At 37.7% G+C, this 13060-nt stretch overlaps 1 protein-coding gene across 3 annotated transcripts in view; it reads right to left on the bottom strand.

The window, feature by feature from the left end:
• The window catches only part of LOC100928654 (cat eye syndrome critical region protein 2), a 139761-nt gene that overhangs the window by 35890 nt on the left and 90811 nt on the right, over nucleotides 1-13060 (bottom strand). For all 3 annotated transcript variants that reach the window (XM_031939642.1, XM_031939643.1, XM_031939644.1), the window contains exons 2-5: nucleotides 11024-11118; nucleotides 3716-3899; nucleotides 2710-2849; nucleotides 1168-1272 (exon numbers count right to left, since the gene is read on the bottom strand). In XM_031939642.1, coding sequence (XP_031795502.1) covers nucleotides 1168-1272; nucleotides 2710-2849; nucleotides 3716-3899; nucleotides 11024-11118 — 524 coding nt within the window. The remainder of the gene's footprint in view (nucleotides 1-1167; nucleotides 1273-2709; nucleotides 2850-3715; nucleotides 3900-11023; nucleotides 11119-13060) is intronic.

Genomic DNA, 13060 nt, shown 5'->3' with positions numbered 1-13060 from the left:
AGGGGTTAATAGCATCAGAAGGAAGACAAGTTTCCAGCCTTGCCCTAGAACCTGGAAAAAACACTCCCCAAACCAAATTCTAAACCAACACAAGCAGCTGGTCTGACAACCTTCAATGAACCATTTATGAGAATCAATAAAATTTGTGATCTACAAAATCTTTCATTTGATAATCACATAAAAAAATGCAATTTGTCAAACTGGCCAGAATCCTAGGCACAATTATTTTTCTTTCGCTGACTTGGCCCAAACTGCAAAAATGCATGGAAGTAGATGATAATCATGGTCTCAGTCTCATTCTCACCAGATGAACGAGAAAGTACAACCTGATCTGTGAGAGAATATTAGACCTAGGACTCCTCCTCCAAGGTAGTAAGTAAGAGTGATGGGTTTATTCCTGTAGCCAAGGTCTTTGGTTCAATCTGGGTGCTGGAACATACTGCCCACCTTCTATTAACATAACTGATCCCAAATTACCTTTTTGGAAGAAAGGGGGAAAAGGGGTGTTATATATACTATTTTTCTCTACTTCTAGAGGAAAAGAACTTTTCTTAGATCACAGTCTTAGTACCAGCTAGAATCTGAAAAGGACATTTAATTTGGCACCTCAATTTTACAGATGAGGATAAGAGGTGAGATTAGAGTCCAGATCCTCTGCCTGCAAAGGCAAAGTTCCACATCTTTTAATTTTTGTCTCAGTCAGTACCAGTCACAAAGCAAGCATTTCATAAATGTTTGTGAATTAAATTGACTAAATAAAAATGAAACTGTATTCTTAGAAAAAGTTATTTTAGGGAGGGAGATTAATTTAGAACTTCCTCACTAGTGCATGAGTTAAGTAAACCAGACTCCTCTCTCCCAGGTCCCCATAGAGTAGGGAATCTCCTGTACTGCAATGAGCACAAACAATTGTGTGACAAGAAATCTATAGAAAAGGATAAGCTGACATTCTGAATTCTGCCACTTCAATGTGCACTGGAAAGAATTATATAGTATAAAGGTACTGGGCAAAGAAAGGGGAGACCAAAGTAATTATTTTGGCTCTGTCACTGGGCTGTGTGACCCTGTACATGACTCCTTTCAGTTGTGGTGTCTTCATATGAATATGAGGGTCACCTGCAGGGGATCCTGCAGTTTTATGACTTTAGGATAACAGAGTATTCTTACTTGAGTGCAACCTCCTCCTGTAATTTCTTCCGTTTTGGGGGTCGGCCTCTTCTTTTTCCTGTTTTTCCAGGTACACTTGGGACACTTTTCTGTCCTCCATTTTCTCTGATTAAAAAAATATTTTAGAAAAAAAAAGTATGAGTTTAAAAGGTAAGGGCAGTGTTCTTGTCCTAAGATTGTTTAAAAAAAAAAAAAAAGGATGAAATGAACATCAAGAAGAGAAAGAAAAGAAAAATTTTCATGGTGGAGAAATAAAACAGAAGAAATAGCTTTAGGCTGTTTCTTAACTTTTACTTCTTTGTAATATACAGTCTCTCTGACCTTGAAAGTCTAAAATTAAGAATTTCTTAATTTTATTCTAACAGAGAATACTGGATATGAAATCAAGAGAGAGCTGAGTCAAAGTCTGTGGAACCAGGCAAATTCCTCAAGGTCTGAGCCTCAAGTTGTTTCATCTATAAAAGTAAGGTTAACACTTCTCCTATTAGGAAGATCTAATGAGGGTACATAAGGTACTTTACAACAGGCTGGGAATGTTGATATGATCTGTGAGCACTGGTGAAACCGTTGGGTGCAATAGCATTGAAGTTGTATTTGTCTAAATTAAATTGGACACAAACATGAGGAGTCCCTTGAATGGGAATCCAGAAAAACAGAGCCACGATGGGCAGAACTGGAAGCAGACCTAGGAGTCAGACTTCAAGCCTGGGTAAGAGATTTCCCCCCTTACCTCAACAGAGTACTAGAGAAAATGCTCTACAGAGTTTTGCAGGGAGGGAAGCAGGACAAACTGAATCATCACCTCTATTTTCTTTGATTCTAAAATGAACAAAATGGCCAAACCTAAATAACAACATGAGATGCCGATGGTGCGATTCACAGAAGACCTTTTTTTTTTTAAAAAATATTTATTTGAAAGCAGATTAAATTGAGACAAAAATTACACTTACCTAGCACAAATAATATGCAGGCAGACAGAAAGTACTACATAGATCTTAGCTATCATAATAGAACATTGAGGCTTAGAGGCTAAGGACAAGAGCTACTAAATTTCAAAAGCAGAACTTAAAATGAGGTGTTCTTGCTTCAAGTGTAAAATACCAAACAAACTACCTCTCACAAGGCTATCTTGTGGGATTTTTTAAAATGTAATTTTAACTTTTCACATAATCAGTTCATTGATGTCAACAATGTTTACTGATTAATTATTGATGTTGACTGTTAAAATCTCAATATTTTATATAATCGTTAACATTAAACATAGGACTCCATGGAAGAAAATGCTGATGGGAAAGAAGAAAGGCTAAAGGAAAAGGGTAGAGCAGAGGATGAGATGGAGACTGTCATGGAAATAATGAACATGAACTTGGACAGACTTGGAGAGTTAATGTTAGACAAAAAGGCCTGATGTGCTACAATCCATGGGGTCAGTCAGACATGACTGAACAACAACAATCTCAACCATGATTTGAGCATCTGTGCATATAATCTGTCTTTTCAGAAAGAGAAATAAAAGATAGTTTTTGCTATCGATGTACTTACTTGATTGAGGCCAGTTCTCCATTGGATTTTCCCTGTACTGGATCTTCTTTGTACATTCGAGTACCATAGAAATACCAATACAATGCACCAGTGCTATCTTCTCCCAAAGGTTCCACTCGGAGGCTATCTGCATCCAAACCCTAGAGCCAGAAGCATGGGGAAGAAAGAGAGAAAAATAAAATGAGAAACCAAAAGATACACATTATATAAAGAAATTATAAAACCTTCATGGGCAAGGAGATGAAAATCCTGGTATATAGTAAGCATTGCTAATCTGATAATTTGGCTTAATTTTTTATTTCTTATATCTATGGGGGAGGGGGGGGAAGAATCACTTTTATAGGATAAAATCAGATATTGTAAAAAAAAAAAAATTTCACCCCATATTGATAATGTATCTCCAACTCAATCTACAACTTCCATTTCAACTCTGACCCAGTATAACTGTTTACAATGAGGAACCAACTTCAACAATCTTCTGGTAACCGCCCACAGCAAAGCTAAATGAAGAGGTTATCTAACACATATAATCCTTTCAAATCAGAGAACATGAGATTTTAGATTAGATTTTATAATGGTAAGAAAGGAGAGAAAAGATAAGTTTAATTACTCTCTACCTCCAGAACGTTTTGCAAGTCACCATTTATCTAGCAAGATGTATTGAATTTTTAATTTTATTGGATAATCTTAATTTAGTGACACTTACTTGCATTTTTGCAAATCAGGTGGTGAAAATATTTATTCTTCCCGATTTCAAGATTTTATTTAGTCTAGTACAGGTGTGAAAGAAGGAAGTTCCAAACTAAAAATTCAATCACTCCTATTCTTTTTAATGCAATGCAACTACTCTCTTGGTAAAATATTGTCATTATGCATTTAATGTTAGATCCTGTTAAAGCAAAACAAATCAACTTCTAAATCCTCCTTCCTTACGCTGTTTTATTTTCTAACCCCATTTCTAAGAGCTGTCTTTATTCCTTTAGGGCCAGGACCACCAGCTAAACACCTTAAGGAGATCGAAGACATCGTCAGCATCAAGCCGATAATCACAGAGGCGATGGAGAATCTCCACTCGTGTGCGCAGAGGCAGATCTTGAAAACTGGCTTCTCTCAGGGGGTTGGGCTTCCCTTCCTCAAGTTCCCAGCGGTAGTTGATGATGTCTTCTAGGTAGCTATGGAATGTCTGAGACCTAATCAGAAAAACATTTTATTAGCATATGATGGAGATGGAGGAGGACATCTGGAAGGGTAGAAAGATGATGATGTCTGCTGCATCAGTTCCCACTTCACATCTCAATTAAGAAGAAACATGTGAGAATAAAAGGACCTGAAAGGCTTATTGAAGGAAGCTCAGTATTATATAAAATCTCGTGTGTGTGTGTGTGTGTGTCTGTCTGTCTGTCTACTTTACTAAAGTCAAAGTGCTTTGGAGAGCTTGTAGGGGACTTCGTGGTATTCTTTCAGATCAAAGGAAAACTTAATATATTTCTATGAAATAGAAAGAGAATAACATTCTACCTTGTAAATGATGAAGCAAGAAGAAAAAGAAAAAAAAGTTTCCCTTCATTCTTGTAATTGGTGAGGTGACATGTTAATATTTTAAGCATTAGAAATTTACTACTACTGAAAAGGACTAATTTGAGTACTATTCCTTTTTCTTGAGACTCTAAAATTGGTTACCCTAAATGAATCAATTTTATTCTATGCCTTAGATAGACTGATTTCAAGTTATGTTAAAGTAGCTACATTTATAGGGGAATCTCCCAAGTAGTACTTTTTTTTTTCATATAAAATTATATTCACTGAAAAATGTTAATTGGTTTAATAGTTAAACTAAGCAACATACTTTTGAATTAATCAGCAAGAAAGAACAACAAAAACTATACATACTTATTTAAGATTTGCAAAGCACTTTATAAACATTTTCTCATTTTTAACCTTATAACGACACCAACTGTTATTATCTCCATTTTGCAGATGAGGAAACTAAGGATCAAATAAATTAACATATGTAAAGTGCTTTGTACTATATAAAATGTCAACGCTATTATTGCTCTCACCATCATCACATCATTTCTGTTCTCCCACTCCACGGTTTAACTGCCATCTAACAAAGGCACAAAGTGTCAAAATAATATGTACTATTCCATAAGGGAAAATGAAAAAGTAAAGACTCACTGGGGGGGGAGTTACAAATAAAAGTGGATTAAGTTTTGTATTTCCCCTTTAAATAAGAAAAGAAGTAGCCTTCCAAAAATTACCTGTAACCTCAGGCTATCAACACTAAGCATAGATGTAATGACTGAAAAAAAAAAAAAAAAGACATTATGTCTCCTAAATTTATCTCCATTGTTCAAGTATAATTTAAGGTCCAATTTCTGTGCATCAAAAACTTGTATTCTCAAATAGATATTAAAAAAAGCACAGAAAAATCAAGATATTTAACAAATTCTTTTCCCGACTACCAGGTGAAATTAGGTGGTTACACAAAGCTTTTCTTCTCATTTCCCCCTACCCCTTTTTGGACAAGGGAAGAGGGAGAGGGTAAAAGAGGAGAGGCAAAGGGAGGGGGAGAGAGACAGACAGACAGATATGGGGAGGGGGAGGGGGGACGGGAAGGGGGGATAGGAGAGAGAAGGAAAGGAGGAGAAAAAAAGAAAGGAAAGGAGGGAAAGGGAGAGAGGGAAGGAGGGAGAGAAAAGGAAAGAGACAGAGAAAGGAAGGGAGGGAGACAGAGGCGGGAAGAGAAAAAGGAGAGGGGCAGAGAGAGAACTCTCTTGTTTAAATAGTGAAATGGAAGCAAAAATACTAGCCAAGCAAACATCTGTGTGTATAAACAGTGTTCTTTGTGCTTACAATATATCTGAAAGCCTCCTCTTCTCTCACAGAACTACGTGTTTGGGATTCCTTTTTTCTCTGATATGGTTACTTCAATTAACCCAGTTATACTCAACATTTTTTAAAGACACCCTCATGCTACCTAACTTACACACAAGCCCATCCCTCTCTTCAAGCTGTAGAATGTTCCTGGAGGCTCAAGATAAGAGGAAGGTTTGTATAATATTTTTCTAAGAACTCAGTACCCTTACCTCCTAATTCTAAAGAATTTATAAGCAGTCATGTAACAAACATAAAAGAAAAGTTTCTCAAGAGATAGTGGATTAAGTTAGTTCCAAATTTCCTCTTATTTTATTTGAGCAAAGTAAGCATTCGATAGTAACATTATTAATTATGGGAAAGGTTACAAAAGTAGAAAGTGGTTTTTTTTTTTTTTAAACATTTTACTTATTTTAAAGAGAGCAATCAAATCAACCACTTAATACAGGGCATTTCTTGCTTACATTCATTTTGATGCCAGGTTATTACTTTAAAAATAGTGATGGTGACATTTAAGTGTAAAGCAGACTGTTATCAGGCCTATTAATTCTTTGCACAACTGGGTCTACATCCCTCTCCTTTCTGGCAAAAGCTCCAGGGCTCCAAACTGGGCCATTGTCCTACTGATATCCCCTCCCCCCATCAGCAGAGCTCGGGAAAGCCTCCAGCTATTATCATTCAGCAGTCAAGTAAGTAAGGTAGTTTAGAAAGGGTAGGGGAGGTCAATTTTTAGAAGCTCCTTCCTCTCCTCCCCCATCACATTATTTACCTCCTTTCTTCCGACACACAAATCTACAGAACTTACAGAGGGGTAAAAGTCTGATACTTTGAGAGCTAGAGAATTCTGGAGAAATGAGTGGGAGTAATATTCCCTTTGGCTCTTTTCCTACTGGACTCTTCCTCCGATTGACAGGATTTTCAAATTCTGGAAGGAAGGTCAAGTTGGAACAGTTTTGAGTAAGTGATTACTGTCCCCAAGGACTAGGTTCTTTTTTAGTTCACTATAGGCTCAGCACTGAGTTAACTGCAGGAGGATTACTTTTTGACCACAGCCTCCTAGAAAGACTAAATCTAGTCAACAGAATACCCCCACATGGATTATGTTGAGACAATTAAAATAACTTTGCTCTTCCCTTAGATGACTAGTGGTATTTGAAGGGAGTAAAGGGCTTTATATACACATTCTCCTCAGACCCTCACAACACAAAGTATAAAAATATCACGGATATTACCTCTATTTTAAAACAGAAACCGAGAAGCAAGTTAAGTGACTTGGTCTATTGTTATACAATTTAGAAATGGTTTGAAGCTGAATTCTAACCCAGTTCTTTCCAAACTCCTAAATCCAGCCCTTTTCCCCCGGATTGTTTTGACTTTCAAAGATCAGGAACCAACCTAGAGAATGCAGGAATTCCATTGTTAAGAGATTGGGATCCTCTGGCCTTCTAGAAAAGGGATAATTGCCTCTCCTCCATAGAAAACAGACCAGACCACCAAGATATTAAATCACAAACACTATGGGTGTTCAAAATAAGTCTTTTAAAAGAAAAAGTCTGCATCAAATCCTCTGTTGGGTTTTTAGAGTCCTTTACAATTCAACCTCCTACTTTCCAGTTTCGTTATCTCCTCAGGGCCCCAACTCCTGGGGCACTCATTGCTGCTCCTTGCAAACTGGTCTCCTTAAACACATTCTCCATTTAACAATCAAGTGACTTCCTCAAAGCTGCAGGTCCCATCTTCTCACCCTGGGCATCCCTCCCACATTCAATAACTCTCAGGGCTCCCTATCACTCTAATACCCCTCGCCCCAAATTCAGATCCCTCCATAATCCATCCCCTCCCTCTCCTTCTGTATTAACTGCTACTGCTACAGGGCTCCTGTCAGTTGAGAGCCATCTTCATAGGCTGGCTTCCAAGTCTAATTCTCTTCCTCTTCATATCTGATTTCATCTGTCGTCCTACCTTATTTCCTTCAAATCCCAGCTATAATCCCAAGGTCTTTTCTGGTCTCTCAAAATGAACTAGTCCCTTCTTTCAGTGATTGTATTTCATTTATCCCTTAGGTATTGGTTGTCTATTTTGTCAACTCCATTAGAGCTTCTGCTTTTTTATATCCTGTGTCTGGCACATGGTAGGTACTTTAATGTTAGTTGACTCAAATTAGGATACTATGAATAATAAATGGACAAGTAGTAATTATTTACAGAAAATTAAATAGATATGCCTTCCCTTTAACATAATCATTTAAAAAATTATAATATAATGTGAGTAGAGATAATAATCTACTATAAGGGAACCTCATAGCCAAAATTTCTGATCCTGCTATCAGACTGTATACATCAGGAAATCTGAATGGGTATTTTTTAAAGTGTTTTCCTGGAATAGAGACAAGCAAGAAAACCAGTAAATATTAGGTTTGATAAAAGCTTCTAGTACACTCAAAACAGGTAGGAAGTAAAGACTTGCTGAAAAGGACATTCTAAATAAACTGGACAATAGAAATTTTTAAAAAAGCGATATAGATTTCTGATATATATAGTCTTATGAATTAGGTTCTATGAGATAAAAAGTATTTTCAGCAAATATAAAAATAATAAATATTATGCTAAGCGAGATATATTGTTTTTTTTTCAAATTTAAACAACCATCTGTGTAAGATATAGACACTGAAAGCAAAGTATTAACTGGGAACCAATGAAGTTTTGGGGGGAGGATGGGAAAGATTTCTAAAGAACCTCTATCTAACCAGGTATTCAATGATACCCAAGTCCAAAATGAAAGTAACCTGGAAAGGGTGGCTCAGGCTAAACCATGTGAGACCAAGAGTGTAAAGAGAAACTACATGGAATTAACTTACTCAGCTGCAATCTAGGGCTACTAATAAAAAAAATACACTATATTAGGAAAATATTCTGGGGCCAAATTTCACTGGGTACTTTAAGACTTTGGGGCAGGTGGGTGGCCTGGTGGATATAGTATCTGGGCCTGAAGTTAAGAACTCATCTCCCCGAGTTCAAATCTGGCCTCAGACACTGGGTCACTTAATCCTGTTTAATGAGGTAAAGAAGAAAATGGAAAACCACTCCTTTGTCTTTGCCAAGAAACTCCAAGTGGGGCCACAAAAAGTTGCAACACAACTGAAACAAATGAACAACTTTAAAACTACTTAAATCATTACTCAATACAGTGATCAGGTAAATCACACTTGATTCAGCTTTCATATTGGGCAAAATGATAACTAAGAGTTGGGCAACCACTGGAAAATTTCATGTGAGCTTGTTGACAAATCAATGTGAGGGTGATTTCTGATTTATATTGCTAAATAAACCAGAATAATAGAATGGTATAATAGCATTAATAGAATGCTGGGTACATCCTAGAGAAATAAAAGCATTGCTGTAGACCAGCTTATTAATAATTTGTGAATTCTTATATTGGATTGGAAAGAGGAATGGGTTTAAAACCTTATGTTTGCAAGAAATATTCTAACATTTGCCTAAAAATAAATCAGAATTATGCAGGTGAGGAAATGATACAAAATGTTTAGTCTGAATTTTTTTTTTTAAAAGAAAAAAATGCACTAAAATGAATTGACATAGTAATTCATAGATGGACAATGTGGAAATGGAAATTGGGAACAAGGAATCTTCCAAACTCCCTATCTTAAGCACTGAGTTTGGAGCATCAGTGAAAGTCAAGCCTTAGGAAAGATAGCCATGGAAGGCCAGTCACTGAGAAGGAGCTTTGGGTGGCAAAGCACTTACAACAAATTATCTCCTTCTGCCTTTCTAGCCCCCAATCAGATTTACATTAAGTAACTTAATTTCATTTTAAAAAAAAAGTTTAGACACTTAGGACACTATTCACTAATTTTCCTCTTACCTATAAGATAGTTCCTCATCTTCTTCAGTTGGTTGGGTCATCATTCTGGTTGCCCCTTAGGCTCTAACCTTCTTCCTAATCCATTTTATTGCACAAGTACACATTGTTTACAAAGACCAAAGTTATTTATAAGAGAATCTAAGGATATAGGGTCTGGAGCTCTCAATATAAAATTTACAGCTGTATCTTTATACAGGTTGTCTTAAAGTCGTAGTCTTTTGACCAAATTTTATTCTAGTCTAGTCTTACACAAAGGCTTAAACTAAGACTTTTAGGACACTGTGTCTCAAGGTTTAGAGATGCTTTCTCTGAAAATGGTTAGGTTCTTTTCTTCTTCCTCAACTTTTAAATTAAGAGAATATAGAATATTGTCACCTATCCCTATACTTAGCCTATCAGAAATCAATTTCCCAGAATCAAGTGAGAAGAGAAAAAGTTTATCATACCAACAATAGGAAACATTGGGTTTGTGTCCGGGAAGTACCAAATGTGTGACTTTTGTTAAGTGACTCATCCTGGGGGCAGTTAGGTGGCTCCAAAGCATCAACCCTTGAAGACCTGAGGATCTGAGTTCAAATTTGACCTCAGACACTTAAGACTTCCTAGCAATTTGACCCCGGGCAAATCACTTAACCTCCAATTGCCTCAGGGGAAATAAAAGTACTCTCAAAGGGATTCACATTAATAAAAATTGAGGATTCTAGATGCATGCAAACTTGAAAAAGATTTTTTTTCCCCTAAGAACTAATCAAGGGTTATGTAAAGTTCTGTTATACTCCCTACTCAAAAGGCCATGGAATAAAATTAGCCAGCAAAAAGCAAGATTTATTTTTTTAAAAAATTTATTATATTATATATAAAGTACACATAAACACATATTTGTTTCAAGAAAACCTGTGCTTCTTGAGCTCTTCTGTCCCTCCTTCCATCTCCCATTATCCTTTGTTAGAATATAGAATGAAAAAAAGCAAATATACTCAATTCAACAAAAACAAGCCAACATATTTAAAAAGACTGAAATCCTAGGCAGTGCTCTACATCTATATGAATATAGACTCTGGGGCCAAGCTTGGTCATTACAATTTTGCTGTACTTTCATTGACATGTGTTCTCTAAGTCACTAAATATGTTTTCTGGTTCTACTGACCTAACTCGGTACATATAGGTCTTGCCAAGCTTTCCTATAATTGCCATTTTTTAAGAGGGCAAGCAAAGTTCTGTTACATTTAGATACAACAAACTGTTTAACCATTCTCCAATCAATGAGCACCGGCCGCTAGTTCTCTTTGCTAAATTGTATTTATTATACCTTTAGATTTCTTGTGCTCGTTTTAGTCCCATGTGGTATAATATCCATTGTTGGCAACTGCTATTATGTTATTTCAAATGCATAATAGCTGCCAACAAGGAATCCATTTGCATTTACTGAGTAGTGTGAAGTAGTTTTTGGCTACTGACTGGTTCTGATTTGTTTGGGGGAGTTAGGAAATCTCCTTGTAAACGTGTAAATTGCTCTCCTTCCCAAGAAATACTTAACTCAAAAAAGATTACTCACGTGATATCCCTCCTCTGATAGCAGCCCTGAAGCAGGCAGGCGATCAAGTCACTGATAAACTCCACGTCATCCCGATGAAGGGCGGCTTCTAATTCCTAATAAGAGGGAGAGAGAGATTGCAAGATCAAACACAGATGGTGATTTCACAAAATTCCTCCTGGCCACCACCAGCAGGAAGCTCCAAGCAGCTTAAAGGTTAGTATAGCAGCGGGAGCTCCAGAGATGTATCAGCCGGGCCCTGCCCCCACAGACACCTCTGCAATCAGAGATGGAGCTGTTATTTCCCTGGAGCACACTGTTAGTTCATGGGCCCAAGGCCTCATTCCTATTCAATCATAAGGAAAAAGAAGAAGGAAATATATCTTTTCCCTGTAATTTTATCACTATGAGAAGTAGACTTGGGAACAAAAAAACTGTGGGCCTATTTTATGACAAAGAGAAGTAAACATCAGATTAATTTAAAAAGTATACTTTGGTTACTTATTGATCCTACAGCAGGGACTATTGTCTCAGATTTAAAGAATGACTACAAAGCTCAGTGTGGGGCAAGTATTATTTGGGGGAATACTACAATTATATTATTAATGAAAAAATTACTAGACTGAAAAGCATTGTGTTTAATCTTGCATCACCTAGCAAAATGAGGTAATGTCTGTTCGAATAGAAAACTAAGTCTAGGTGAAATGCTGTGTCTTCCTTGGGGGCTTAGGGAAGACCTGTCTCAAAGTTCCTAAAGAAAACAATGATTACTTATGGAAATATCATCTGGGAAGGAAAATGGCAGCAGAATATAGGAAGTAGAATTCCAGCCTCCCCAAACAAGACGTTGCTAATGTTCCAGCAGAAAAAACGTGGCCTGAAAGTGCCATCAATTCTTAAATGAGTTTTTGCGAATTCTATTTTGGCAATGTTTTGGGTCTGTATGTTGACAACGAACAACTTTCTCATGAGCCCTTTTAGGCCACAGCTTAATTAAATCATACAAAGAGGCTCTGAAACATAGAAGACTCAACTATCTATGAATCTGAGCACTGTCAGACCTTAAAACCAAATTAAATGGTCCTTGCCTCATAATTTTATAACAGCTGATTTTAATAGAACATTAAGCTTTATGGCTTATCGTATCTAAATTTCATAACAATGAGACGGTTACTATCCAAATCCTTATTCTTATTTTAAAGAAAACTGAAATTCGGTCTGGTGGGTGTTGCCCATGATCCAATAAGGGTTGGAAGAGGGAGGAAGCGGGTTATTGTGCCGTCCATAAAGGATGTGGAAATGGTCAGCAGAGGAGTTCCACTGGGAACAGAGGCCCCATGGGCTTGCTTAGAAATGACCTGGCTACCTCCTCAGCCCTTGGGATGCAGAGGGAGACAGTCTGGCCCCGCACTCTCTCTCCTCCTGTGGCTCCAGTTTGCTCTGGAGTCTGTTGGATTTCCAAGGGAGACAGAACTCAGCTGCACTGGCCACACTAAAGCTTTCCTGGACCCCAGGGAAGGAAGAAGTCTAAAGGTCTCCTGCCTTGAACCTTCTAAGCATGGGCTGCTAAGGAGGCAGAGCCTGGCAGCTGGGTCCCTGTCCCTCCTAGGCTGTCTGGCTCCCTCAACATCATGTGGCTTTGCCCTCTGGAAGGCAGCGGTCGCCAACGGGTTCCAGGCTTCCCTTGGCTCTCTGCCTTCCAGATCCCTAGGTTTCCTTTTTTCTCCCCTTGCCATTATCTTTTGGCCCCAAGATTTATCCCACCCCTTCCTCAGAAGCTGAGGATGAATGAGTATGTGTGAATGAAGGGATGGATGATGGATGGCCTCCCTCTTCTGGGCTGGCAGCAGAGGCTCCCCTTGGCTACTGGCCTGCTCTTCCCCAGGGGAGGAGAGCCAGGAGCTTCTCCCTTGGCCTGGTGTAGCATGTGTTTCTTGGGGTTATCAAACATTTGAGTTTGGGCTGTTTTTCTTTCATGCTTATCTAGTCCATTCTACCTTTGTTTGTTTTCAAAGGCCAGTAACAAAGTTCTGAAGACAACTACTTTATCATGTAGTT

Source organism: Sarcophilus harrisii, chromosome 5 (assembly GCF_902635505.1).
Source record: "Sarcophilus harrisii chromosome 5, mSarHar1.11, whole genome shotgun sequence".
NCBI lineage: Eukaryota > Metazoa > Chordata > Mammalia > Dasyuromorphia > Dasyuridae > Sarcophilus > Sarcophilus harrisii.
Note: the sequence above shows the minus strand (reverse complement) of the source record. Positions and strands in the feature narration are given on the sequence as shown.